This window comes from Diabrotica virgifera, chromosome 1, assembly GCF_917563875.1.
Source record: "Diabrotica virgifera virgifera chromosome 1, PGI_DIABVI_V3a".
Classification (NCBI taxonomy): domain Eukaryota; kingdom Metazoa; phylum Arthropoda; class Insecta; order Coleoptera; family Chrysomelidae; genus Diabrotica; species Diabrotica virgifera.
Window position 1 is genome coordinate 94,931,776 of NC_065443.1, and position 27,614 is coordinate 94,959,389.

Sequence of the window (27,614 nt, forward strand, 5' to 3'; positions counted from 1 at the left end):
TCACGCAGTGTTACCTTGGTCTACTGATTTTTCAGTAAACCTACTGATTTGAACTCCGATCTACTGAAAACTGTATAAAACCTACTGGTTTGAACTCCAATCATCTTATCTACTGAAAACTGTATAAAATGTACCGAAAAATCTAAAAAAAAATCATTGCTCAAATATAAACCATTTCTCATTCATATTATACAACCCAAAGCCCAACATCCAACAGCGCATTCTTCTTTCGTTTCACTTCGCCTAAATTATATTTGATGGTAAAGTTAGCGACATAGGATTTTCAGGGTAAAAATGATGTCAAGTGCCTTTTTGAGAATTGTTGTGTTTTCAATAGACCATGTGTCATATATTATGTTTCCAATATCGGGAACTGTTCCCTCGAAGTTATTTATGAGTTTATGGTTTATCCGATGAATAGATAGGTAGGTACTTTATATTTTGGTATGGGTAATTTTTGTCTTTTCTTTTTTAGTTTAGTACTTATTCTGTTTCCAATTTCCAATAACTGAAGAGCGTGTTTGTTAAGTTGTGGTATTTAGACTTTGCGGTGCTGATTTTAATAATTAAATATCAGATAAGCAGTACTTTGTTTTTAATTTATTAATTAGAAATGATTAATAATTAATTTCTATAATTTATATTTTTGTTGGGAATAAGCACTGAAGCACATAAGATGAGTTTATTTTGAAGTAAAATAAATAAATAAATAATAAAACGTCAAAATAAACTTATTTTACAGTAAAGTTGTAGCTTTTTTTGTAGTATTTTAGTATTTTATAACTAAAGTATTATGAAGGTTTTAAAAATATGAGATTATTTGGCCGCGTGCGTAATATAAAGGTGGTCGTTGATACCAGTTCATAAGTAAGGGAATCTACATAAATATAATTGGTTTGGACAATTTTTAAACTGGCCGTTATTTAGAAACTGGGCGTTAGTAAAGGTGGCTGATTTTAACAGGTGGCCGTTAACACAGGTTAACACAGGGTATTATACATGGTTTAAAAAATCTACTGATTGCTACTGATATTTTGAAAGCAAAACTACTGAAGAAATCAAAACTGACCTGGCAACCCTGCCCTCACGCTCCGCTCATGTTCCGACAACAGGACAATGGTATACAAGTGAAAAAATCTTAAAATTTGTGAAGCACTGTAACATGTGTTTGCAATAATTAGCTGGACCTTTCTCCACAACAAAAGATATACATATGGGATTAAGAGGTTGCAGAGGCAACTACATGCTCATAAATCATGTATGTTTTCTGAAGTCCATAACATGCAGTATCGTTTTCAGCAGTAGGTATTCATTAATGTTTTAAATACGCAAATTTTCAAATTATTTAAAAATGTCTTTAAATAAAAAGCATTAAATACAAAACCCACTATATTGATACTTAGTTTAGAAAATTTATAGATATTTTAAAAAATAATATCCTTATTTAAAGTGTGATTCCTGAATTATTAATTTCAAAGTTTTATGTATTTAACATCTTGACGAAAATTATACATAATTTCAAAATTTCACCTTCCATTATTCATAATAGACCCTACATAATACACATTTTTGAGATGAGGTTGTTAAGCAGCTTCTAAAAACAAAAATATACAGGGTGTTTAATTAAAATTAAAGATAATGGACTACGCGAGGCTTGCATGAATCACCCTGTACATTTAAATTTATGTTTAAACAGCACACATTTTTATACAGCGTGTCTACTTGAGTTGGAAACATATGGGAAACTTTTTTATTATTAATTTTACGAAAAAAAGTTATTCTTTATAAAAAGTTCTGCATGCCCCAAAACCTAAGATTCAATTATCAGATATCAAATTTTCTCAATATTATACGAGGTATGTCAAAAAATATGAATTTCGGCTAAGGGTAAAGTACCTTTATTTTTCTCAATATCGAAAATTCTTATTATGAAAAGTTGTTTGGAAATAACAACCAAGCTCAAATATGTAATTACATGCTTCTAATTGGAAAAAAATATTTTCCAAATTTTTCTCAAATTTATTGATACTAACTTCGTTTTTATTCGTTACACATACGATAACTCTTTTATTATTACTTTTACGAAAAAAAGGTATTCTTTATAAAAATCTCTGTATGTCCTAAGACCGAAGATTCAACCAACAGATATGACATTTTATTAATTTTATACGAGTTATGTCAAAAAATATGAATTTCACTCAAGAGTAAAGTACCTTTATTTTTCACAATATTGAAAACGGTTATTAAAAAAGTTGTTTAGAATTAAAAACTATGTGTCAATATGCAATTACATCCTTCTAATTGAAATACTGTGAAATATAAAGGTGCTATAATATTGACCGAATTTCATATTTTTTGACACACCTCGTATAAAATTAATAAAAGTTGATATATCATGGTTGTGTCTTAGATTTTAGACCATGCAAAGTTTTTTATGAAGAATAACTTTTTTTCGTAAAATGAATAATAAACGAGTTATGATATTATTAATAATTAAAAACGATGTTGGGTATCCATAAATTTGGGAAAAATATTTTTTTTTTCAATAAGAAGCATGTAATTGCATATTTCATCTTAGTTTTTAATTCCAAACAACTTTTTATCATAAGAATTTTCGATATTGAGAGAAATAAAGGTACGTTACCCTTAGCCGAAATTCATATTTTTTGACATACCTCGTATAATATTGAGAAAATTTGATATCTGATAATTGAATCTTAGGTTTTGGGGCATGCAGAACTTTTTATAAAGAATAACTTTTTTTCGTAAAATTAATAATAAAAAAGTTTCCCATATGTTTTCAACTCAAGTAGACACGCTGTATATGAAAATCTACAGGTCTCAGCGTTTTTTTAAATTATTTAAAACAAGGACAGAAATAATTGTATTCCATAAGTGCCTTCTTATATATTATATATATATATATATATATATATATTATATATATATATATATATATATATATATATATATATATATATATATGCAAAAAGAATAAAGCTTCTAGCAAAGCTTGCTATTGCTTTTATGAATTAAAACGCCATAATACATGGCATTGGAGCACAAATTCGTCAAAACTTCCGTGATTTAACTGGCACCAATAGACTGATATATCGATATTTCAAGGTCTCCCTCTCATCAGTCAGTCGAGCTGGCACTACAAATTAAATCACGGAAGTTTCTCTGAACGTCTCCAAAAATTTCGCCACTCTAGTGGCAGCTTACAGAGGCGCCATCTCTTTTGATGACAGGGAACGAAGACGATTTAATAATACCGTCTCCTATCCTCTGAGCTATCGCAATGTGCAAAAAGAATAAAGCTTCTAGCAAAGCTTGCTATTGCTTTTATGAATTAAAACGCCATAATACATGGCATTGGAGCACAAATTCGTCAAAACTTCCGTGATTTAACTGGCACCAATAGACTGATATATCGATATTTCAAGGTCTCCCTCTCATCAGTCAGTCGAGCTGGCACTACAAATTAAATCACGGAAGTTTCTCTGAACGTCTCCAAAAATTTCGCCACTCTAGTGGCAGCTTACAGAGGCGCCATCTCTTTTGATGGCAGGGAACGAAGACGATTTAATAATACCGTCTCCTATCCTCTGAGCTATCGGAATGTGCAAAAAGAATAAAGCTTCTAGCAAAGCTTGCTATTGCTTTTATGAATTAAATCGCCATAATACGCCACACTAGAGTGGCGAAATTTTTGGAGACGTTCAGAGAAATTTCCGTGATTTAATTTGTAGTGCCAGCTCGACTGACTGATGAGAGGGAGACCTTGAAATATCGATATATCAGTCTATTGGTGCCAGTTAAATCACGGAAGTTTTGACGAATTTGTGCTCCAATGCCATGTATTATGGCGTTTTAATTCATAAAAGCAATAGCAAGCTTTGCTAGAAGCTTTATTCTTTTTGCACATTCCGATAGCTCAGAGGATAGGAGACGGTATTATTAAATCGTCTTCGTTCCCTGCCATCAAAAGAGATGGCGCCTCTGTAAGCTGCCACTAGAGTGGCGAAATTTTTGGAGACGTTCAGAGAAACTTCCGTGATTTAATTTGTAGTGCCAGCTCGACTGACTGATGAGAGGGAGACCTTGAAATATCGATATATCAGTCTATTGGTGCCAGTTAAATCACGGAAGTTTTGACGAATTTGTGCTCCAATGCCATGTATTATGGCGTTTTAATTCATAAAAGCAATAGCAAGCTTTGCTAGAAGCTTTATTCTTTTTGCACATTCCGATAGCTCAGAGGATAGGAGACGGTATTATTAAATCGTCTTCGTTCCCTGCCATCAAAAGAGATGGCGCCTCTGTAAGCTGCCACTAGAGTGGCGAAATTTTTGAAGACGTTCAGAGAAACTTCCGTGATTTAATTTGTAGTGCCAGCTCGACTGACTGATGAGAGGGAGACCTTGAAATATCGATATATCAGTCTATTGGTGCCAGTTAAATCACGGAAGTTTTGACGAATTTGTGCTCCAATGCCATGTATTATGGCGTTTTAATTCATAAAAGCAATAGCAAGCTTTGCTAGAAGCTTTATTCTTTTTGCACATTCCGATAGCTCAGAGGATAGGAGACGGTATTATTAAATCGTCTTCGTTCCCTGCCATCAAAAGAGATGGCGCCTCTGTAAGCTGCCACTAGAGTGGCGAAATTTTTGAAGACGTTCAGAGAAACTTCCGTGATTTAATTTGTAGTGCCAGCTCGACTGACTGATGAGAGGGAGACCTTGAAATATCGATATATCAGTCTATTGGTGCCAGTTAAATCACGGAAGTTTTGACGAATTTGTGCTCCAATGCCATGTATTATGGCGTTTTAATTCATATATATATATATATATATAGGGTGTTTCAGAAAAAGGTAACACGATCTCTAGGATAGGTGAAAAATTTAAAAATAATTGGGGTTCGATTACTAAATAATTTTTGTAATGGCATGCGTTTTCACGATACAGGGCGTCGAAGAACAAAAGTTTTGCACATTTTTTTCACTATTTTTCCGAAACTACTTATAACATCGTATATTATTCGTTATACAAAAATTTTCATTAAGCCAAATAAAATGTTGAAATAATACACTCGCGATCATGAAATCCGGGTCACCTTAAAAATCACGGATATTTCATTTTTAACGAGCTTTATCGTAAATAATAATAACACAAATACAAGCTAAGACATGTTTCTGACAATTGTTGTCGGCTTAGCGATTTCCTTTGTAACAAAGAATTCCAATATTGCCGATTTCGCGGAAACGTGCAAACAAGTCAAAATGAACGGTATCTATAACTGTCAAACGCAGCGAACACCGTTTATTATTGCCGTCATAATTGTTCATTAGTGTCATTATTAGTATTTATTATTGTTTATTTTTTGCCAAAAATGCCTTTGACTGTTGTTGAAACTGCACGAATCGTTGCGCTTGTGGAAGACGGTCACTCTCAAAGACAAGTCGCAAGAACTGTTGGTGTAAGCCTTTCTACGGTTCAACGAGTACTTCAACGATTTCAGGAGACGGGTCTGCTAACGAGACGGCCTGGCTCTGGATCAAGAAGAAAGACCACGGCACGAGATGACCGTTTTCTTGTGTCTCAAGCTTTACGAAACCGGACCTCAACTGCAGTTATGCATCGAAACCGTCTGCAGGAAGTACGAAATCGCAACGTTAGCATTGCAACAGTTAGGAGAAGACTTCGTTCTTCTGGACTATCTTCTCGGGTAATGGCTACAGGACCGCCACTTCGCCGGGAGGATCGAGTTGCACGACTAGCTTTTGCTCGACAATACGCGCATTGGGGAATTAACGATTGGAGCAAAGTGTTATTCTCAGATGAATCCCGTTTCTGCCTAACTGGATCCGATGGACGTGTAAGAGTTTGGAGGAGAACCGGCGAACGATTTTCACAAGCTTGCATTGCTCCAAGAATGCCATTTGGTGGTGGCTCGGTTATGGCTTGGGGAGGTGTGGCTTCCGACTTCCGCACAGAGTTACCTTTTGTCGAAAATGGGTCCTTAACTGCACAAAGGTACATTACGGAGATTCTGGAGGAACATGTTATGCCCGCCATGGTGGGGCTTGGAGAAGATGCCGTTTTTATGCAGGACAACGCGCGACCGCACGTTGCCAGGATGAGTATGCAATACATGGACGAAGTTGGAATTACGAGGTTACCCTGGCCAGCTAAGTCTCCGGACATAAATCCTATCGAACATATCTGGGACGATTTGAAAAAACGTATTCAAACCCATACACCTTCTCCTAACAACGCACAGGAGCTTAAGGACCTGTTAATTAGAGAGTGGAATAACATACCACAACATTTAATCCGGAGTAAAATTGAGAGTATGCCCCGTCGTCTTCAAGAGGTTATTAGAGCAAGGGGAGGCAATACACGATATTAGTTATTGAAATTTCACTGATGTTCTACCACGTTCTGTACTTTTCATTTTTTTTTCGTTTGCTTGAATTATTAACAATTTGGTTTGTTATCTGCTATCTCAATAAAAACAATAAAAACCGTTTTTTTTTCAAACAAACATTGATGACAAATAAAAAATACATTAGCTTAGCCTAAAAAAAAGGTTATTACTGTACCAGAGGCAAAAATGTCCAAGAAACTTGAAATTTTCAGGGTGACCCGGATTTCATGATCGCGAGTGTATATGTTATTTTATTTTAAGCTTTTATTAAAAAAGATAAAATAGAAGAATGCATGAGAAGAACAATAAAGAATGAAGCCAAAAATGTATTTAAGTATGGGACCAAGTAGGGAAAATGTAAATTTAAATGTAAAATTAATAATAAAAGATTATTATTGTAAGTTTTGAACATATTTCATGTCATGGGACATGAAATTACGATTGGCAGGGATAACCAGACAAATGAACTGAATAGAAGAATCGTTCTTGGGTGGGCAGCATTTGGAAAACTGAGAGAAACTTTTAAAAGTGAGTTGCCCACATGCCTAAAGAGAAAGGTATTTGATCAGTGCGTCCTCCCAGTCTTGACGTACGGATCAGAAACACTTACCTTAACTAAAGCGTCGGCTACCAAACTAAGAGTAACGCAGAGGAGAAGACTGGAGCGGTCAATGTTAGGAATAACTCTGCAAGACAAAATCAAAAACGATGAAATTAGGAGAAGAACAAAGGTGACTGACGTCATCGAAAGGCTAGCCAGGTTGAAGTGGAGATGGGCAGGACACATTGCCAGAATGACAGATAGGCGATGGACAAAAAGGTAATTAGAATGGAGGTCAAGAGAAGACAAGAGAAACGTCGGTCGACCGCCTACAAGATGGACTGACGACTTAAGAAAGCTAAATAAAAACTGGATGAGAGCGGCGCAGGATAGACGTGGTTGGAAACGAGGGGAGGAGGCCTATGTTCAGCAGTGGACATTTAAGGCTGAATGATGATTGTAAGTTTTTATTATTACCTCAAATGCGATTAAAATAATAAAAAAGTTCATTTACCGAGTTTCCGTTACTTTTCGCAACCTCGTTTTCCATTTAGGTTCAAATGGCCACTTGGGTGTTACGTAACGTTTAGGTAGGGGGAGGGGGGCACAGAAAAACGTTACGGTGCGTTACATGGGGGAAGGGGGGTCAAAAATCTTCAAAAATTGCGTTACGTAATACTTGAACGCTCCCTATACAGATAGGGTAATTCACATCAGAGACCATAATAATAAACCAATTGGACCTCGACATAACTCACATAACAACAAGGATCATTGGACCTCGACATAACCACAAGGCTCAGTGTTATCGGCAATCTTATTCAATCTGTACACTTCTAACATACATAATATGCAAATAAACAACATTCCACTCAAAATCATACAATATATAGACAACTTTTGTACTAACACGGAAAGCAAGAAACATGAAAACAGTATGCAGAATCTAAGTAAAGTATGTAGTTCTATCTTTCCACGGTTCTCAGAGAACGGCTTTACGGCTTAAGTTTATCAATTGCCAAATCAACAGTATGTGTTTACAAGACTCAACCTTCCTATAAACGAAGACGTATTACTTTGATCAGTCTTTTACTTTTAAAAGTCATGTCAAATATCAGGGCCTTATCCTGGATAAAAAACTAACGTGGAAACAACACATAGAAAATATGCTCGATATATGCAACAAAGGTAATAATTTCCTTAGAATGACAACTAGAGTGTGGTGGAGTTGCGATCTTGAAACATCTCTATTGTTTTACAGAGCTTCATCTTTTTAGCGTCCAAGAATCTTTTAAGAAAAATTTACATTTTTCAAAATTCTGTCTTAAGGGACTGTTTAGATGCTATGAGATTTACCCCTATATAACCACTACATGTTCAAGCTTCTGAGCCTCTTCTTGGGATTAGAAGAAATTTACTAAGCGAAAAATGGTTGCTCAAAATTCATATATTATTTTCCAGCATACGGAAGCTTAACGAATCACTCACAAAAATTGGATTAAATTTTTGTAAATTTATAACAAGGGAGGAAAGTGCTAAAAAGTGCAAAGGAATTTTTCCTCGCGAGAATGAAGTTTACTGCCCGACGAGTAGCGGAGGGCAGTAATCATTAAAGGGAGGAAAAGGCACTTTACTCCCATGTTATACATATGGTTTTTCCACCTTCCTCAAATAGCAAGTCAATTTTTCATTTTTACTTAATTTATTTATGTAACTAACCCACGGTTATTAGACATTACTACGGTTGTCCAGATCGACTAATCAATGAACATTAAGGGTGCGATTACGTCACAAGTGTACTGTCAGTTGAATAGTAATATGATTTTTTTCAAATCCTGAGAAAACGAATAAGTATTTTAGAAAAATTTAAACGCAGGCTGAAAGATTACATTATTACCGAGGGCGAAAGCCCTTAGAATAAACCAGCAGTTTCTATTGAATGAAATATTTGAAATTAAATATCACACTTCCCTTTTATTTTCAGCCCTGTAACTTATTAAAATAAACATTATAGAAGTTTTCCGGGACTTTCGGCCCTCGGTAATAATGTAGTCTTTCATTTTGAGTTTAAATTTTTCAAAAATATTTATTAGTTTTCTCAGGATTCGAAAAAAATGAATACAATTAAAACACATTGAGAATTTTGACATGCGTAAAAATTTTGCATTAATTCAATGTAAAATTCTAAACTGTTGAATTCCAGCTTCCCTAATTATTTTACATCAAAAGACTGTTACAAAGCTGTTTGTAGAGGATTGAAATCTGTATTGAAAACTGTTAAAATTGGTCTACGAATTAATTATACAGTACAACCTGCCATATCCGGACCTGTCATATCCGGACCTCCCCATATCCGGGCGGTTCTGCGCCGTCCGGATCTACCGAAATCTACCGAAAAGGCAGTCCTGCTGTTGGACAAATCACTAAAAGAAGAACTAAAAGATAGCGAAATAATGTATTATAGAATCTATAAAACGTGTCTATCGACGAAAGTTATTGACGGCGTTGATTACTGGAATGTGTGAAGGAGAAAACGTTTCAGAGACTGTAAGAGAAGTAGTGGTCTTGATATCCGGATTTTTTCATATCCGGATCGGTCTGTCGCCACATTGATCCGGATATGGCAGGTTTTACTGTATTCTAAAATTTTGTAAAAATGTAATACATTTCAGTTTTTCAGCCCAAAATTAGGCCACACACAATGCAATAATGTTCACATTTTTGAACTGTGAATATTTTTATTTTATCATTAATTGTTTAAAAACAATACAGTTTGGGATCGGTACTCACCGGAGGGACCGCAGACGTTCAAATACAATTAGCGTCTCTTTGCAAAGACAATGACGTCGACTTTGCAAAGTAACAAGACACTTACTCAACACACACACTACACATTACACCTGAGTTAGTGATAAGTTATACAATTACGTGGCTAAAAGTTCTAGTTCTAAACCAAGGCCAGAATCAGAGAAAAAAAAACAATACAGTTGATAAGATACCCTCAGTTGCGGAGAAAGTATTAATAATAAAGATTTTTTATTCAGTCAATGGTGTGAGCCATTCTAATTCTCTACAAGTATTCTCTCATGACTTTTGATGTAAAATAATTTGGGAAGCAGGAATTCAACAATTTAGAATTTTACATTGAGTTTCCTATGGCCCGTTTTACGATTCACCACCCGGTATAAGATAAAATGTGTATTATTTGTCTTATTATTTAATAATAACACAAATAATACACATATCTATATACACAATAACACACATTCAATGATCGAAAATCATTTAAAAATATGGGATTGTGTATTCTTGTGACGTAAAGTCAAAAATATAAGTCTCCACACCACCGTCGGTCAAGACAACCGTAATAAAGTCTAATAACCGTGTAACTAACCAACAAAATTTATTAGAACTAAAACTAACAAGTAGGTACAATATAACTGTCAACTGTCAAATATAAGTCAAATTATTAATGTAAACATTGTTAAATCAAAATAACAATTTACTCTTTTTTACCATTCTGAAAAATACAGGGTGTTTTATAATTTTTTTTATTAACCCCACATTTATTACAATCTATCTATACAATCTAAACCTAAATGTTTAGGTAGATAACAGACAATAAGTAATAGGACTGACAATAATTAGGAATGACATGTAGGGAGGCATCCAGTGATGCACCCCTTTTTTAAAACTTAGCCTACAACACTGACTATTTCTGATATAAACTTATACACATTAATTTAGTACCTATTGTTCACTTAACTCTAACGGAACTTTTCGTTTTAACCTACGAACAGTACGCGGTTTATTCACTAAATTTTTTGCTAACACGTTTGGATGCACTTTAAGTTTCTCTGTATGTTTTTTCGCGCACTTTTTGATGTCATCTTTGACGTATGGTAGTCCGGCGTCCCGATGGATGGCTTCATTGGTTATGAACCATGGAACTCCCAGTATTGATCTCAATATTTTGGACTGAATCTTTGTATGATTTCAATATTGGAATGTGCGGCGGTTCCTCATAATTCTATCCCATAAATCCACACTGGTTTTAGGATGGATTTGTAGATTAATATTTTATTTTCAGTTGATAGTTTTGATTTTTTGCCCAACAGCCAATATATGGTTCTTAACTTATGACCCAGTTGTTTTCGCTTAGTAAATATATGCTTCCTCCAGTTTAATCTTCTGTCCAAGTACATACCTAGATATTTGACTTCATCCCCTTGTGGGATTCCTTTACCGTTTAAGTATACAGCCGGACATGTTTCCCTACGCGTGGTAAATGTTAGGTGTAGCGATTTGTTTTCATTAATTTTGACTCTCCATTTTGTCATCCATTGTTGAATTTTATTTAGATTATTTTGTAAGATTTCTGAGGCTATTTTCGGATTTTTGTTCGATGATAGTATTGCCGTATCATCCGCAAATGTGGCTGTAGTGATATGTGTATCTGTCGGTAAGTCAGCAGTGAATATAAGGTATAATGTAGGTCCTAGTACACTTCCTTGGGGCACCCCAGCGAGAATTTGTTGTATGTTTGTGTATTCATTCTCATACTTTACCTGGAAGTTTCTGTTGGTGATATATGACTTTAAGAGTATATAGTAATTTGTTTGTAAATTCTGTTTTAGTTTACATAATAGGCCTTTATGCCAGACTTTATCAAATGCCTGACTTACGTCCAGAAATACCGCCGAGCAGTACCTATTATTTTCAAAGTCCTCGTTGATTCTCTCTACAATTCTATGTACCTGTTGTATTGTTGAATGTTGTTTTATAAACCCAAATTGGTGTAGTGGTATTAGTTTTTTGTTTTCTAGTATAGGCATTAGCTTAGTAAGTGTCAGCTTTGCAAAAACTTTGGATACCACTGGAAGAAGACTAATAGGACGGTAGGACTGTACACTTTCTGGTTCTTTTCCTGGCTTTGGTATCATTGTTATTTGTGCTAGTTTCCATTGTGATGGGAAATGACCTAGTCTCATTATAGAGTTAAATAACTGTGTCAGAAATTGGAAGCCTTTCTCTGGGAGTTGCTGAAGAGTTTTTCCTGTAATCAGGTCGTATCCTGGAGCCTTTTTTGGATCGATGTTGTGTTGTATAATATTTTTTACCTCATTTTTTGTGAATCTTTTTTCAGGAAGTTCTAGTTGATAATGTTTTGTGAGTATCGAAATAATTTCTTCTTCAGTTTGTAGTGAGTAATTTCCCTGATTTGGTGTAAAGACTTTTTTAAGGTGTGTCGCAAATGTTTCGGCCTTTTCTAGAGGACTTCTCGCCCATTGTCCTGTTTGTGTTCTTAGTGGTGGGACTGTATAATTCTGCCTTCGTAGAGTCCTTGTAGCCTTCCATAACGAGTAGTCAGTGGCTTGAGTTGCATCTAGTTTTTGTAGGTATTCCTGAAAGCTTGCATTTTTTTCTGCTATTGTCAATTTTTTTAGGTCTTTTTGTGCTTTATTGAGGTTTGTTTTACTTTGAGGTGATCTTGATAATTGTCATTGTCTTCTGAGTCTTCTTTTCTCAATTATTTTTTCATGTATTGTATTGGAACAGTGTTTGTTCATATGTCGATTTGTAGGTAATGGTGTTGAGTTCAATGCTGCTTCCTGTAAAACTGTGTTAAAATGTTCTACTGCTTGTTCGATTTTTTTATCGGTCTTTAGTGGGATGTCTAAATTGATTTGATTATTTACTTGATATCTAAAATAACTCCAATTTGTTTTGTTGTTGTGTAATATACAGCTCCTTTCTATTTTTGTTATGTTTTTGCTTACAGTTATGATAACAGGTGAATGGTCAGAGGATAAATCGTAACAAGACTTTGGTTTAAAGTATTTTTCATTTATTCCTCTCACTATAGCAAAATCGAGGAGATCTGGAATTTTCGCAGGGTCTGTAGGCCAGTATGTTGGCTCCCTTGTGGTTACTATGTTCAGATTATCTATTAGTATTTCTTTTTGTATGTCACGGCCTTTGGTATTAATAAGTCTAGATCCCCACATTAGATGTTTTGAATTGTAGTCTCCACCACAAATAAACCTAGGTCCAAGTGTATCAAGAAAGGTTTTAAATTCTTGTTGTTTAATTGAATGTTTTGGTGGACAATATATAGCTAAAAAAGTTATAGGTCCTGTCCAATCTTCTACAACTACAGTTTTATAAATAAACGTTAAAATGTGTAGATACTTACGTAATAGGAAATAGATATTGTACAGGGCGCCAATAAGTTATATTTCATGAATGAAATACCACGACGTCACTTTTACTTTTCCTCCCTAGGGAGGAAAAGTACAACTTTGCTCCCTACAATCAGGTCCGGAACAGTATACTTTCGTTAGACGTAGGTGGAAAAAGCCTTGTCCGCCTTTGTGTACTATATTTCATAGGGTCAGAAGTCAGGAATATAGAAATGTTAAGGAGAATAAGCAGAGAGAGGGAAGTTGAAAACACAATAAAAGGAAGGTTGTAAAGGAAATGCCTTTGCTGGTTGAAGAACCTGAGAGAATGGTTTGGTTTCAGCTCAAGGCAACTGTTCAGAGCAGCTGCCTTGATGGTCATAATAGCCATGATGATTGCCAACTTTCGTCGCGGAGATGGCAATTAAAGAAGAAGAAAAAAATTAGTGTATTGTATATTCCTGAAAATTTTTCTTATTACTTAGCAATAAACATTTTGCCTACAAATGATTTGCTGCCTTTCATTAGTGGGTGCAAACTCTTCTGATAAAAGATAACGGTATTGTTTAGCCGCGCAGGTAGACCGCAAGCTATAACAAAATCGCGACGGTAGACCACAGACTATAGTGGCACCGATATTTCTAGAGTATAGACATAGAGTATAAAGAAAAAATAATTATCTTACAAAAACTAAAAAATTCGAGAAAAAACTTTAGTGACCTATAAATAAAAAACCAAATTATATGAGACAAAAATATAATTTACTAAATGTAAATCGTGAGAAACGGAACCTTTTTAATCTATAATACTAGATACCAGGAAGAAACTCCCAGACAGTAGTAGATAATAAAATTATCTAATCTACAAACCATAAATTGAGTCGGTACTTATAGTGTATTTAAACAGTTTCATTGCGGTAGCTTTTATCAAATAACTCGATCCCTGTAAACCACAAATTCGACAATTAACACTATAATATTATTTTTTAGTGTTTCGACCTTCAAAATTCAAATTTCACAATACAAAGCCCTGTGGTTGTAACGTTATTTATAAGAGGGAATTTGCAGAAAAGATACTTATTAGTCTCACCTTCAAGAATCAAGAAATTAGTCATTTATGTATTTTTCAATTTTCTCCGGAAATTCAATCAAAGAATGTGTATCCATATCGCCGTATTATATACTTACATCTTCATACTGATTTTGTAAAAGCGCAAATCTACCTTTAGTTTTATAGTATCAGTATAACACGTAATGCAAAGACCTGCAGGATATACAACATAAATTTCGTTCTCGAGCATGTTTTTGATTCTTTGTAACTTTCTACGTAAATGTCATAATTTTGTCTCAATGCGATAAAGTACGTATTTTTCGAGTTATTTGCGTTTAAAGGTAATGGATTCTATAAGATTATGTATTTTAATAGTTATTTATGATATACGTGTTAAAAGCAGGCCCGGCTTAAGGGCTGGGCAAATCGCGCCGCGAATGTATGGGCGCCAGAGGCGCCCTTGCATTCGCGGCTCCTCAGCTTTGTCGACCACCAACAGCGGGCGATCCACTAAGATGGTGATCCACAGCTCTGAACAAACAAACGATAAATCGCAGTCTGATTTTTGCATGAGAGTTAAATCTCTGTTCGGAGAGTTTAAGTCTGTTCTGTCGGACAAAATAAATGTGCCGTTTTCGTGGTGTGACCGTTCCAAATTTTTAACCTGTTCCACAATTAAAACTGCCCCTGTTCCAGTGTTCCCATATATCAAAGTTTATCCGACTAGACACCCTTAAGCTATTAACAAATTTTCAGCTTGCTATTAATCAACTTTTTTTTCATACGGGGGATCCAGACCTATATTAATATTAATGTTAATAAATGAAATATAAATATTTTGACGTTTCACAATTTGACAATTCACTTTTACTGCAATGCCTTACAAATTTTAAAGCACTAGTGCTTTAAAGTAGCATTTTTAACGCTCTTATGGAGTGCTAAAATAGTTGTTTATGAAACAGTTCGTGAAGTATGCTTTTTGCGAACGCACGCGATTTTTAGAGCACGAGCGACAGCGGAGCGAGTGCTATACATCGCGTAAGTTCGCAAAAAGTACTTCACGACAGTTTCATACAATATTTTATAGGTCTGGATCCCGCGTATAAAAAAAAGGTTGATTAATAGCAAGCTGAAAATTTGTTAATAGCTTAAGGGTGTCGGACAAACTTTGATATATGAGAACACTGGAACAGGGGAAGTTTTAATTGTGGAACAGGTTAAAAATTTGGAACGGTCAGACCACGAAAACGGCACATAAATTTTGTCCGACAGAACAGACTTAAACTCTCCGAACAGAGATTAAATTCTCATGGAAAAATCAGACTGATATTTATCACCAAATGGGCGTTTTAATGAGTGGAACATGTAGAATATGTCAAATACAGGAATTATGACAGGTCTATTCTGTCGGTCAAAATAAATGTGCCGTTTTCGTGTTCTGACCGTTCCAAATTTTTAACCTGTTCCACAATTAAAACTGCCCCTGTTCCAGTGTTCCCATATATCAAAGTTTATCCGACTAGACACCCTTAAGCTATTAACAAATTTTCAGCTTGCTATTAATCAACTTTTTTTTTTCATACGCGGGATCCAGACCTATTATCTACGATAAACAAATAAAAAGACTGTAACTGTTCGTCACTCGAATTCATTTCTATTCTACATTTTTTATAACTTTGACATTTAAAAATCCCAACTACTTTCAAACCACAAAACTGTCAAAAATTTTGTTGTAAGTTATTGCTCATATTGTCATCACCATGACAACGCGAAAGTTAAGGATATTTGATTATATGAAAGTGTGCCAAAAAACCCATTGAAAGTGTGCGAAAAAGTAAATCCCATTTAAAATACATTGTTACTTCACGCACACTTTAACCCCTTCACGCACTGCTATCTATAATGACAGTTTTCACAAACTAAAAACTTATACATAATATGACATAGAGTAGATAAATTGCATTTTTAACATGGTTTTAGAAAAAAAAACATTCAATGATATATGTGTTCAAAATACATAAGTAATTTTACTGAATCCATTACCTTTAAACGCAAATAACTCGAAAATAACTTACTCTATCGCATTGAGACAAAAGAATGACATTTACGTAGAATGTAACAAAGAATCAAAAAACATGCTGAAATTATTATTACGACAGTGGTGGCGTCGATTTTAAGGGGGAAAAGGGGGAAAATTAAGTATATATCCCTACAGCACGCCTCTGGTAACAGCGAAAAACTAGATTTTAACACTAGTTAAAGTATCCTAAAATGTGTAAACTGTTTGGGAAATTTGAACAAAAAATATAGTAAGGTGTTAAAACAATAAGCTAAAATCATCTTAGAATATTTGTAATAAAATTCTGTATCTCGGTAACGAGGCACATTTTATTTAAGTGTTTTAGGTTAAATCTTCGTATTTTGTGGTAATGTTTCTCCAGTTACTATATGGACAATTATTAATGAATCACCCTGTATATTTTATTGACCAACATAATATATCTGTCTATCTTGTTCATTTTTTGTACAGAGCCATTTTGCGTATATTTGCTTTTTTATTATGACTTCATCTTCGATTTCTTCTATCCATACACATTTTTATTTACCTACATATTTTTTTATTTGACTTTGTCCTAATGCCTCTAGTGCTGTCCTATATATCGATTATTTGATGTTTTTTATGCATACATTTAATGTTTTCGTATAGGTACACGATCCTTCAGTTTTCCGTCAATACCCTACACATCAATATACCATTCAAAAATATTTTTGAAGTGATGGTCTAAAAACTTATTTAATTCACCAATCACAGCCAGAATTATGCTCATTATCTAATTAATTTAGTTATATCCCGATGGCATCGAGAGCACGCGACTTGTAACGGCAAAAGGACCTTTTTAATAATCGAACAGGAAGACGTTGACCATATCCGGCCAGATGTCGACATTTGACTTCACTTGACAGGGTAATAGATTGAATGGGGTGATTTACTCCCGACACGAAAACTGATGACTGTAGTAAAAATCATGCACTCGTTACGGTTTAACTATTCCAAATTTACGAGTATTAGTTTATTGGAAAAATTTACATTTTTCATCTATTAGTAATAAACTAGTGATTTCACCCATCGCCATGAAATTATAACATTAGCAGACCAACAACAAGGTTTTAGACGCTATATTTATAATGAGGCAAGTTCAAGAGAAATCGTTAGAATATAACAAACCGGTATATTTATGTTTCGTGGATCTTATAAAAGCATTTGACAGGGTCAAATTAAAGGGCGTTATCCATTTGTTATACTCAAGAGAGGTACCTCTAGGAATAATTGAAACGATCGAAAACATCTACCAGAATAACACAATAAAAATAAAAGAGGAAGATGAACTAACCGACCCAATAGAAGCTGGCAATGGGATAAGACAGGGGGATTCCTTGAGCCCTTTATTGTTTAACCTGATCATGAAAAAATAATAAGAAAACTAAAAACTAAAAAACGATACCAAATGGGAGAAAAACAACTTAAAACAATCTACTATGCAGACGATACAATACTTGATGGAAGATGATTTACAACGTATGCTGCGCTACTTTAATATAACTACCAGAAAATGTAACATGTTAATTTTCCCAAAAAAAGACAAAATGCAAGGTTATAAAAACAAATCCAGTAATATGTAAATTGGAGCTGCAGGGTCTGCTAATAGAACAAATCATGGAGTTTAAATATCTAGGCATCACAATATCTAGCTATGGAAAGCTCGAAACAGAACTGGAAGATCAAGTGAATAGGCAAATGGAGACGTAAAAATATCGGAAAAGAAATGAAAAGCAGAATTTACAAAACAGTCATCAGACCAATAATGACATACCTACGCGGCAGAAATACGACCTGACACAGAGAGGACAAAAAGATTGCTCGAAACAACGGAGATGAAAACCCTTCGAAAAATCGATGGTAAGACTCTATGGGACAGAGCTAGAAATATGATGAAGACAAAGATGCAAGGTGGACAACATTAATAACTCCGTAACGACAGAAGAGTAGAATGGAATGACCTTATAAGCAGAATGACAACAAATAGAGTAGTAAGGACAGCGAAAGGCGGTTTCCCAATAGGAAGACGGTTAGTTGGAAGACCACAAAATCTATGGAACGACAACTTACTGGAAACACATTGAAAAAACAGACAGAGTCATATCTATAAAAAAGAAGAAGAAAAGCCATGCCACAATGATCCAATCAATTGCCATTTACAGTCACTCCACAGAATTTTTTCAGAATTTTTGGGAACAACAAACTATCAATATAAAATTCAATTTTGAAAATAATAAACGGCTTGCCTGTAAACCAAGTAAATAAAAAATAGCATAAATCTTAAATTATTTTTTCTAATAAACTAAACAATATTTGTGTCAATTTTGCGAACAATTTTTTATTGACGAATTAACCTATTATGAAATCTGTATCATAAAAACTCAGCCAAAGTTAAAGTGCACGGCATATTATATTCTAATGCAGGGGTCGGCAACAAACGGCCCGCGGGCCGCATGCCTCCCTTTGAAACTTTTTGCGCGGCCCGTCAATGCACTAATGTAATTTTAGGAACAAACTTATTAAAAATAATAAATTAAAGACAGAAAGACAACAGACGCTTAAGGACAACAGTTGCATGGACCGAAATTCACCAAAATATAAGGAACTTAATAAGGCAATAAAAAAAAAGGAAAAGACAAGACATCAGGGACTAAAATACCGAAAAAATCGAAAATATTATAGGGAAAATCAAGAGTATGAAAGTGTTAAAAACTCTAAATAGGAAAGACCGACAACAAATACACCTGATAACAGATATAAATGGAATTACTATAAATGACAAAAATAATTTAATAAATATTATTGAATATTACTATTTATACAGAATTATACTCGTTCAACATAGAAAAACCAGAAAACCGCGGTATGGAAATAGTAAATGTAAAATCTGAACTACCAAAATTACTAACGAGGACGTTATAAATGCCTTAAAATATATGAAAGCTGAATATAGATTAAGATCAAAACAGAGGTCAATCGAACAAGCTATGTTAGGACTAAGCTGAAAGGACATAAACAAAAATAAGGACGTGTGACGCAGGACGAAGGTGGAAGATGCAATTGGAAAAATTGCGCAAATAAAATGGAACTGGCCATGACAAAGCAATGAAATGTGGACGCGAAACATTATACATTGGAGACCACACGAGCCCGGCCATACTAAAGCAAAACCACAAAAACGATGGCTAGACGACGTCAAAGCAAAAATGGGTAGATACTGGCACTAAATAGCACAAAACAGAGAGAAGTGAAGAACTCATGGGGAGACCTTTGTCCAGGGATGGATGCAAACAGACTAAAGAAGAAGACTATTTAAGCTAAATTTGAATATGCGGCCCGCATAAAAATTTTATTTTGAACATGGCCCACCATCCGAAAAAGGTTGCCGACCCCTGTTCTAATGTGTTTAAAACAAAGTAAAAAAACTAGACGGGGCTGCACACTGCCACCATTATCATACAACATAATTATATTCTGAATATCTAATGAGAAAAGTACTAAACGACTGGGAGGCAAGAATCACTATAGGAGTCAGTATGAAAAGTCAGTAACCTGCAATACGCAGATGATACAATGATACTAAGAATGGCAAAATTAATTATACTAGCAATAAGAAAGAATGGAGAAGATGAATTAAATAGGCCAATCTTAGTTGCAGAGCCAACAATGATGATGATTCTCAAGGCTATGCAAATCCATCAAAGGACTCAAAGGAGACGCTCAATAGATCTGTAGAGGCTGCACTACGAGAGGATGTTTACTTTCTATTTCTATCCATTATCATCTCTTATTAAAAAAAATGTTCGGTCTATAAACTAAAAGTATCAGTAGTTGTTATCACTTACCGGTTTCTCTGTCTGATCTTTCATCCGCTGAAATATAATCCGCCATATCCTGAAGAAGCAGTGCTTCCTTTGGTACTAGGATCAACTCGGTCCCACTTGGCATATCTTTAAATGTCTCGTACCAAAGCTACAAAACAACAAATATAGTAAAATTTTATACCACATTAGTTTTTCTAATTTCACAACAATTTTATTTACCGAGGCAAAATTCGTAAAAAATATTAATTGCCAGCTTATCTACGTGTCAAAAGTGAAATCAAACTTTCCAATGATGAACGGGACAAATAAATTAAAAGTTACCCCCCGTTAAGAGAGGCAAAATGCCCTCACTTCCAGATTTTTTTACATTCTATGTGAATAAAACATACGACAGCACAATTTTTTTTCAAGTTTTTTCATAAGGTTTGCCACCTTAAAAAATCCGAAAAACTATTTTTTAGGGGATTTTTCGGGGTTTGAACGTGTTTCTTCCATTTTTGAATATTTTAAAGAACTGAATTTTCAATGTATATATGTAAACAATAAAAACCTTACTTTGATCTATTCTGAAGTCTATAAAATAGGGAAAATCCCCAAAAACCCCCAAAAACAGTTTTTCGGAGTTATGAAAGTGGCGTACGAAAAAATCTTGAAAAATTATAAAATGATAAAATAAACATATAAAACAAATAAAAACAGATAAAACAAATGATAAAAATTAAAAAAAAAGTTAGACCTGTAGCCATCTCCAAAAAAATACGCTTTTTTCAAAAAAAATAATTTTTTTTTAAGTTATGTACACTCAACCTACGGGCCTATAAATACTAGACATGTTTTCTAAAAGCCTTAACAAGGCGCGTTAATTTTTAAAATTTTAAAATTGATTGCGTCCCACCTAAAAAAAATAAAAACGAAAAATGACGTTTTTGATGGTGGGGCGAGGAAGAAGGAGGTGGTGGGTTAAAATGGCGCTTAGTCTTATTTTTTATCACATAGAATCAGAATGTAAAAAAATTGAATTCTAGTAGTGAGGGCATTATTCTTTTATTTATTTATTTAACCATTATTTTATTTATCCCGTCTATCGTGTCTAAAACGATTAGCAAACTTTACCCATCCCGGCTCTTAGTCTATAACATTTGAATCGTAATTTCAATATTCTTCTTCTTGCGCTACCCTCTCCTATCGGAGGTTGGCTACCATCACAGCAATTTTAACTTTGTTGGCTGCAGCTCTGAACAATTGTATTGAACTGCACCAGTACCATTCCCTTAAATTTCGCAACCAGGAAATCCTTCTACGTCCCACATTTCTTTTTCCCGAGGTTTTTCCTTGGATTATGAGCCTTAGCAGGGAGTAATTTTCGCCTCTCATTATGTGGCCTAGATATTCCAGTTTTCTCGTTTGTATTATTTTTACGACTCACATTCCTTCCCCATCTTCAGCAAAACATCTTGATTTGTCACTCTATCTGTCCATGGTATTTTCCACATTCTCCTGGAGCACCACATCTCGAATGCCTCAATGTTTTTGATGTTTCAATTTCAATATAAATTATATACCTTATTTTAGTAAAACGTTATACTACTACCACCTAATTTACCAATTTAATAAACAAAAATAAATTCGGGGCCGGCTTAAAAATATTAGTTTGTTAGTTTCAATTTCAATATAAATTATATACCTTATTTTAGTAAAACGTTATACTACTACCACCTAATTTACCAATTTAATAAACAAAAATAAATTCGGGGCCGGCTTAAAAATATTAGTTTGTTTGTTTTAAAAGAACAACTGATAAGGCTCATACATTTTGAGCTAATTAGGCCGCCTACAGTGCATATTATTTAATACAATTAATTTAAATAAAAAATAGCCTATGCTTCATTCCGGTTCCGAGATGATCAATTATCCCCTTACGTTATGTTTCAGTCTCTCCAGACCTCATCAGAGAGGCTACATGATCAGCTCTGAAGCGAAATGAAACCTATTTCAAGCAAAGTTTGTAATTTAAATACCATTTTATTATAAGAGAAAGAGTTTACGATACTTACCTGGCCATTCTGCAGATAATATTTCATATTTGTTTCCTCTTTCACTGAACTGCTTCTTATGAGTTTTAACCAGTTTTGAAAACTCCGCGATCCATCTAACCAACCCCTACTGCCATCTCGTGCAATGACCTATAGCAAAAATAGATATTTTTTAACATATACAATAAATATAATGTAGGTAAGTACATATAAACATACTATTAGAAAGCAAAGAATATATTAAAGGCGAATTCATAGTTACATATATAAATTTCCAAAATGCGTTTGACAGAGTTTACTTGGTAAACTCATACATGCATTAGAACGCATACACCTGGATCTCAAAGATATTACTTTAACCAAAAATCTAAACTAGGACAAAAAAACTAATACAAAAATATAAACGACGGCGGTCGTACGATTGAAAGATAATGAGACAAACCAAGTAGTGATTCAAAGAGGAGTCAGACAGGGATGCGTGTTGTCCACAATTATGTAGTGTGTACTCCCAGCTATTACTTCAGGAGGTAATAGGAAATAATTGAAGGTGTAAGGATTGAAGGGAGCGTCATTAATAATATAATATTTGCAGACGATACCGCAATCATGGCAGAGAATATAGACGATTTACAAATTCTTCTAGAAATCATTAACAAAAAAAAGCAAAAAATGGGACTAACGGTGAATATAGATAAAACCAAATACATGATGATCTCGAAAATCACCGTTACCATTTGTCGTTACCATTTGTCGGGTTACGAACTGTCGCGTGAAGAGGTATCATGGAATCGACCAAAATATGTTAAAATTTTCTCCTTTTTAATACAAATTATTGCCTATATAAGTCAGTGGTGGATCTACGGGAAGGGAAAAGGGGGAAATACCCCCCTAACAAGGTCCAAAATTAAAAAAAAAATTGTTGAAACATAAAAATATAGTAGCTGACATGAAACTTAAATCACGGATAAACAAATAATTCAATTCAATAAACATGCTTGTTAGGAAAATTAAGGGAAATTAATATCTACTTAATGCATATGTATAGGTTATTATTTATGTGTTTTTCTTTTTTATGTCTATAGGTTGGTGTTTCGTTGGAAGTTCCCCCTATGGCAAATTTCCTCTCGTAAGGCAAATATCTAGATCCTCCACTGATATAAGCGTCGTTTTCTTTAATTTTTGTTGCCCATAAATCTGAGCTCTGTTTATAACCAACACAAAACTATTCATTTTGAGAGAGAAAACAGTGAGACAATAAAGACAGTATCAATAGAAAACCTTGAAAAACCAATCATAGATGCAATAATTTGGATGTTCTCCAAACATCGTTGATATACTACTGCACGTGAGTATAATAGATCATAAATTGTAAATGTAAGTGGAAATATATGATAACTAAAATTATGCAATGCGATTTAACACGTTTCTAAGAATAGTAAGTACTTATAATCGTATTCACAATGCCATCAAATTTTTGTTTTGACTAGAACTTTAGTCTATTACAGACAATCTGTATTTTAAACATACGTATTTAGAACAATGAATGTTTACTCGAACCTGGGAAGGCCATCTTCAATAAATCCATTTTTGTTGCATTTACATTTTTGTTATTTTCGAAGCATAAAAAATCTATACATCGTAAAAGTACATACTTCCAAATTTCCAAATGTGGCATAAAGAATTTTTATGCAGATAAAAAGCAGATCTGGAAGATCGTATACAGATGCAATACTCATCATAAAGAAAATTACTGAGAAATCACTAGAGTATAATAGACCAGCATTTCTATGTCTGAGTGACTTAAAGAAAATATTTGATAGAGTAAGACTCAAAGATGTAATTCATCTTCTGTATAATAGAGAAGTTCCCCTACATATCATAAAAACTATCAGGAGCGTCATTTGAAATTTTGATAGGGGGGGGCAAGCATTATATATACAATACATTTATATGCAAACATAATACAAAATTGATCTATTTTTTGTAAATTTCAGTAATTTTCAGGGTCAGGGGGGGGGGCAAATGCACCCCCTGTCCCCTATCAAATGACGCCCCTGAAAACTATTGACAACATCTACCAAAACAACAAAATGGAAGTCAGAATAGATGGACAACTTACAGAACCTATAGACATACATAGTAAGCGAAATTAGACAGGGAGGCTCATTGAGACCTATGCTCTTTAATTTAATCATGGATGAAATCATCAAAAACAAAGATTAGTCCAGATTTAACATATACATAAGAGCAAAATAATTCAATATGACAATTTCATCTCAGAAGACTAGATGTAGGGGTGGAGGGGGCACAGGGGACCGGCGAGGCACATAAGTCCATCCACTTTGTTTCATTTCAGGTAGCCCCACCTTTTGGATATTACCAAAAATAGCAAGATAGTCGTGCACTTCGTATTCTATTCCATATTCAATAGATAAATAATATAATACCGGATAGATCGGCAACTCACTGTAAAAATTTGGTTCCTTACGCCATTTGCGACCGATGTGTTAATTAATCACCATTTGGCGGGAAATTCAAATGGACAAGCATTAATTTTATCCGTTTAGTGCCTCTTGCGGGCAATTTCGTTACTAATTAAAATATCTTGTTATTTTATAAGAAATAATCTCACCTATATTATTAAAACAAAATACCAAAACTTACTAAGCTTGTTAAAGTATTTTATTTAAATAATATCTAAGTAATACTCATAAATTATTCGGAATTCTCAAGTTGCAAAATATGTTTTCTGCTGTCAAATTTAGTAAGGAAAAGGGATATAAAAAAGTTAGACAATTTTTTTCTAAATATAGGTACGTGTATTTATTTGTTGTTTCAGATAAAACAGTTATAAACTAATTACTATTTACCTATGCATTTTTTTAACTTTTCTATGATTTGTACACAACAATAATAAACCATGTTTATTTTTTTTATTAACACAACACCAAAGTTCTTTCGCAACTAAAACAAAACTACACTTTATAAACGAAGGATAAGGAACCAACTGAAATTGAAATTACTAAGAATAAATCGTTAAAGATAATACAATAAAAACTGTAAACTAATAGAAAATTATTTCTATTTGCACTAACTCTAAGTGTCATTACTTTTGACAGAATTGACATTGTCGAGTTAAGCCTTGTTTGATTATTTTATTTGTGATATTCAGGCATGGTGTTTTAACATAAATGATTGGTTAAAGTCTTCGTGAGCGAGAAAGGCTGTCATTTCTCTTTATTTAGCTGACCGGTGTGGAAGTGGTGGGGAAATTCCCCAATTTTTCCATATAAGATTCCGGGGCATGTTCTATTCTATTTCAGTTGCAACATTGTCGTAGTAGTGTGAAGGTCACTGTGAAAAAAATATTGATTTTAAAGGTGAGTGATGTAATATTTTATATCTAAATCAGGTATGATTACCCTGTAATTGTTTATATACTATTATCTTCCATTAGGAATACCCAACAAAACCACGAATATTTTAGTATAGAACACGCTGATAATACTAGATTTAAACAAACGTTGAGTCTTGAGTCGTGTAGCGGCAATTTCAAATTCATTTGTTACGTTGGAGCACAAAGGTCCTCTTGCGGTCCTCTGTGCCCCACAGGTGGTTTTGAGTGCCCCAAAATAATTTTATTCATTTATTATTTAATTATTTATATTATCATATACGTTTGTTATTTTTAGATGGTACGAAACTACATAAAGAAAATACCAGAACCTTCGTGGACGGAAGAAACTATGATAAAAGCTTTGGAAATGATAAAACATTTAAAAAATAAACATTAAAAATTAATATTTGTTTTCTAACTGTCAAGTTTCTAAAATATATAATTTCTACAAACACTATTTTGAGCTTATTTTGTCAAAAGTACTTCAAAATTAATTATTAGAAGCACGGTCCTATGTGCCCCAGTACTGAGGGGCACAGAGGACCAATGTTGATCATAAAAAAAATGGCTGTAATTTTTTGTGACTATTTGTAATATCAAATGTATGCTTGGAAACTATTAAAGTACTAGAAATATTTAAGTTTACTGATTTTTTGTAATTTTATTTTAGAAAATATACATGAAATTTGCTTAAGCGGTCCCCTGTGCCCCTCCTCCCCTAAACATCTCAGACTAATTAGATGTAAAATTGAAATTGATGGCCCCAGAATTGAACAAGTAGTGGAAATCAACTACCTTGGAATTACATTATCCAGCTATGGAGACCTGAACTAAGAAGTGAGAAATCAAGTACAAAACGTAAATAGACTGGGAAGATGCCTTAGTAACACTAAACCGACATATTAACACTGAGATGAAGTCTATAATTTATAGAGCCACTGTCGACCAATAAAGACATATGCATCAGAAACAAGACCCGATAGAGCCACAACACAAAGACTACTGGAAACGGCTGAATTGAGAGTACTAAGAAGAATTAGAGCAAGTACGTTGAGAGATCAAAAGAGGAGTGACGACATTAGAAGAAAATGTAACATACACTGTATAAAAGAGTGGACACTAAATAGAAAAAAAGAATGTAATAACCTCAGAAGCAGAATGGGGGAGACACGTGTAGTCAAAATAGCAAGAAATAAATCACCAATCGGTAGAAGAAGAAGTAGGGGAGAGTTGGATAAAACGGGATAAGCGGATAAAACGGGATACCTAGCCTAGAGACCCAACTAGTGCTGCTATCAATCGGACAACGACGAAAACTTTTCGTCATTTTAACATTGTCAGTTCGTTTTACCTCGATACCACTATTTGATGAAAAGTTGTTGTGTTTAGAATTGTTTGACTCTATTTTTTTGGTACTTTGTACTTTTAAGTGCGTTGTTTTTTACATTATATTATTGCCTACATATATAAACATATAATTCCGGTGACTATTACACTTAATTAAGCACTCATTAATGAATATTCTCATGTGTAGTCTATCTAATTTTACTTTCACGTTTAGGTGGGAGCCATTTTTGTTTTGAAAAATGTCTGAGTTGGACAAAACGGGACACTTATAAGTTGGATAAAATGGGATACTGTTTCTTATGTCCCGTTTTATCCACCTATTTATTTGTTGGCCTATTATTTTTTTATAGCGATAAAGCCTGTTCTCATACTGCAGCAAATAACAACATATTTTTATGTGACTTTTGTTCTGATATACGTACCTAGTCATAAATAAAAGTCTTATTTCCCATTTAGCAATAAAACATAAAAAAGGTAAATTTTGCTTTGCAGTCTTATGTCTATTTAATTATACTTTTTAGATAATTTTATGCAAAAAATTAAATATTGTGAACCTATCCCGTTTTATCCAACTGTGGTATGCTAAAACGGGATGTGTAGGGCTTTAATAAATACTTTTTTACTTTTTTTTTCAGTCATTAAACATAGCAAAAAATATATTTTTTGTGTGCTTCAATAAATGATATACATATAAAAAATAATAATATG

General features: G+C 33.9%; 1 protein-coding gene and 1 long non-coding RNA gene across 5 annotated transcripts in view; one reads left to right on the forward strand and one right to left on the reverse strand.

Moving 5' to 3' along the window:
- Positions 1 to 27,614, reverse strand: part of LOC114326671 (transcription factor hamlet-like) — a 638,926-nt gene that overhangs the window by 76,260 nt on the left and 535,052 nt on the right. For all 4 annotated transcript variants that reach the window (XM_028275076.2, XM_028275074.2, XM_028275075.2 and 1 more), the window contains 2 exons: positions 22,184 to 22,312; positions 20,151 to 20,277 (listed from right to left, as the gene is read on the reverse strand). In XM_028275076.2, coding sequence (XP_028130877.2) covers positions 20,151 to 20,277; positions 22,184 to 22,312 — 256 coding nt within the window. The remainder of the gene's footprint in view (positions 1 to 20,150; positions 20,278 to 22,183; positions 22,313 to 27,614) is intronic.
- Positions 25,048 to 26,194, forward strand: LOC126879494 (uncharacterized). Its single transcript, XR_007696071.1, has 2 exons — positions 25,048 to 25,542; positions 25,855 to 26,194. It is a non-coding gene; the product is annotated as an uncharacterized LOC126879494 (long non-coding RNA).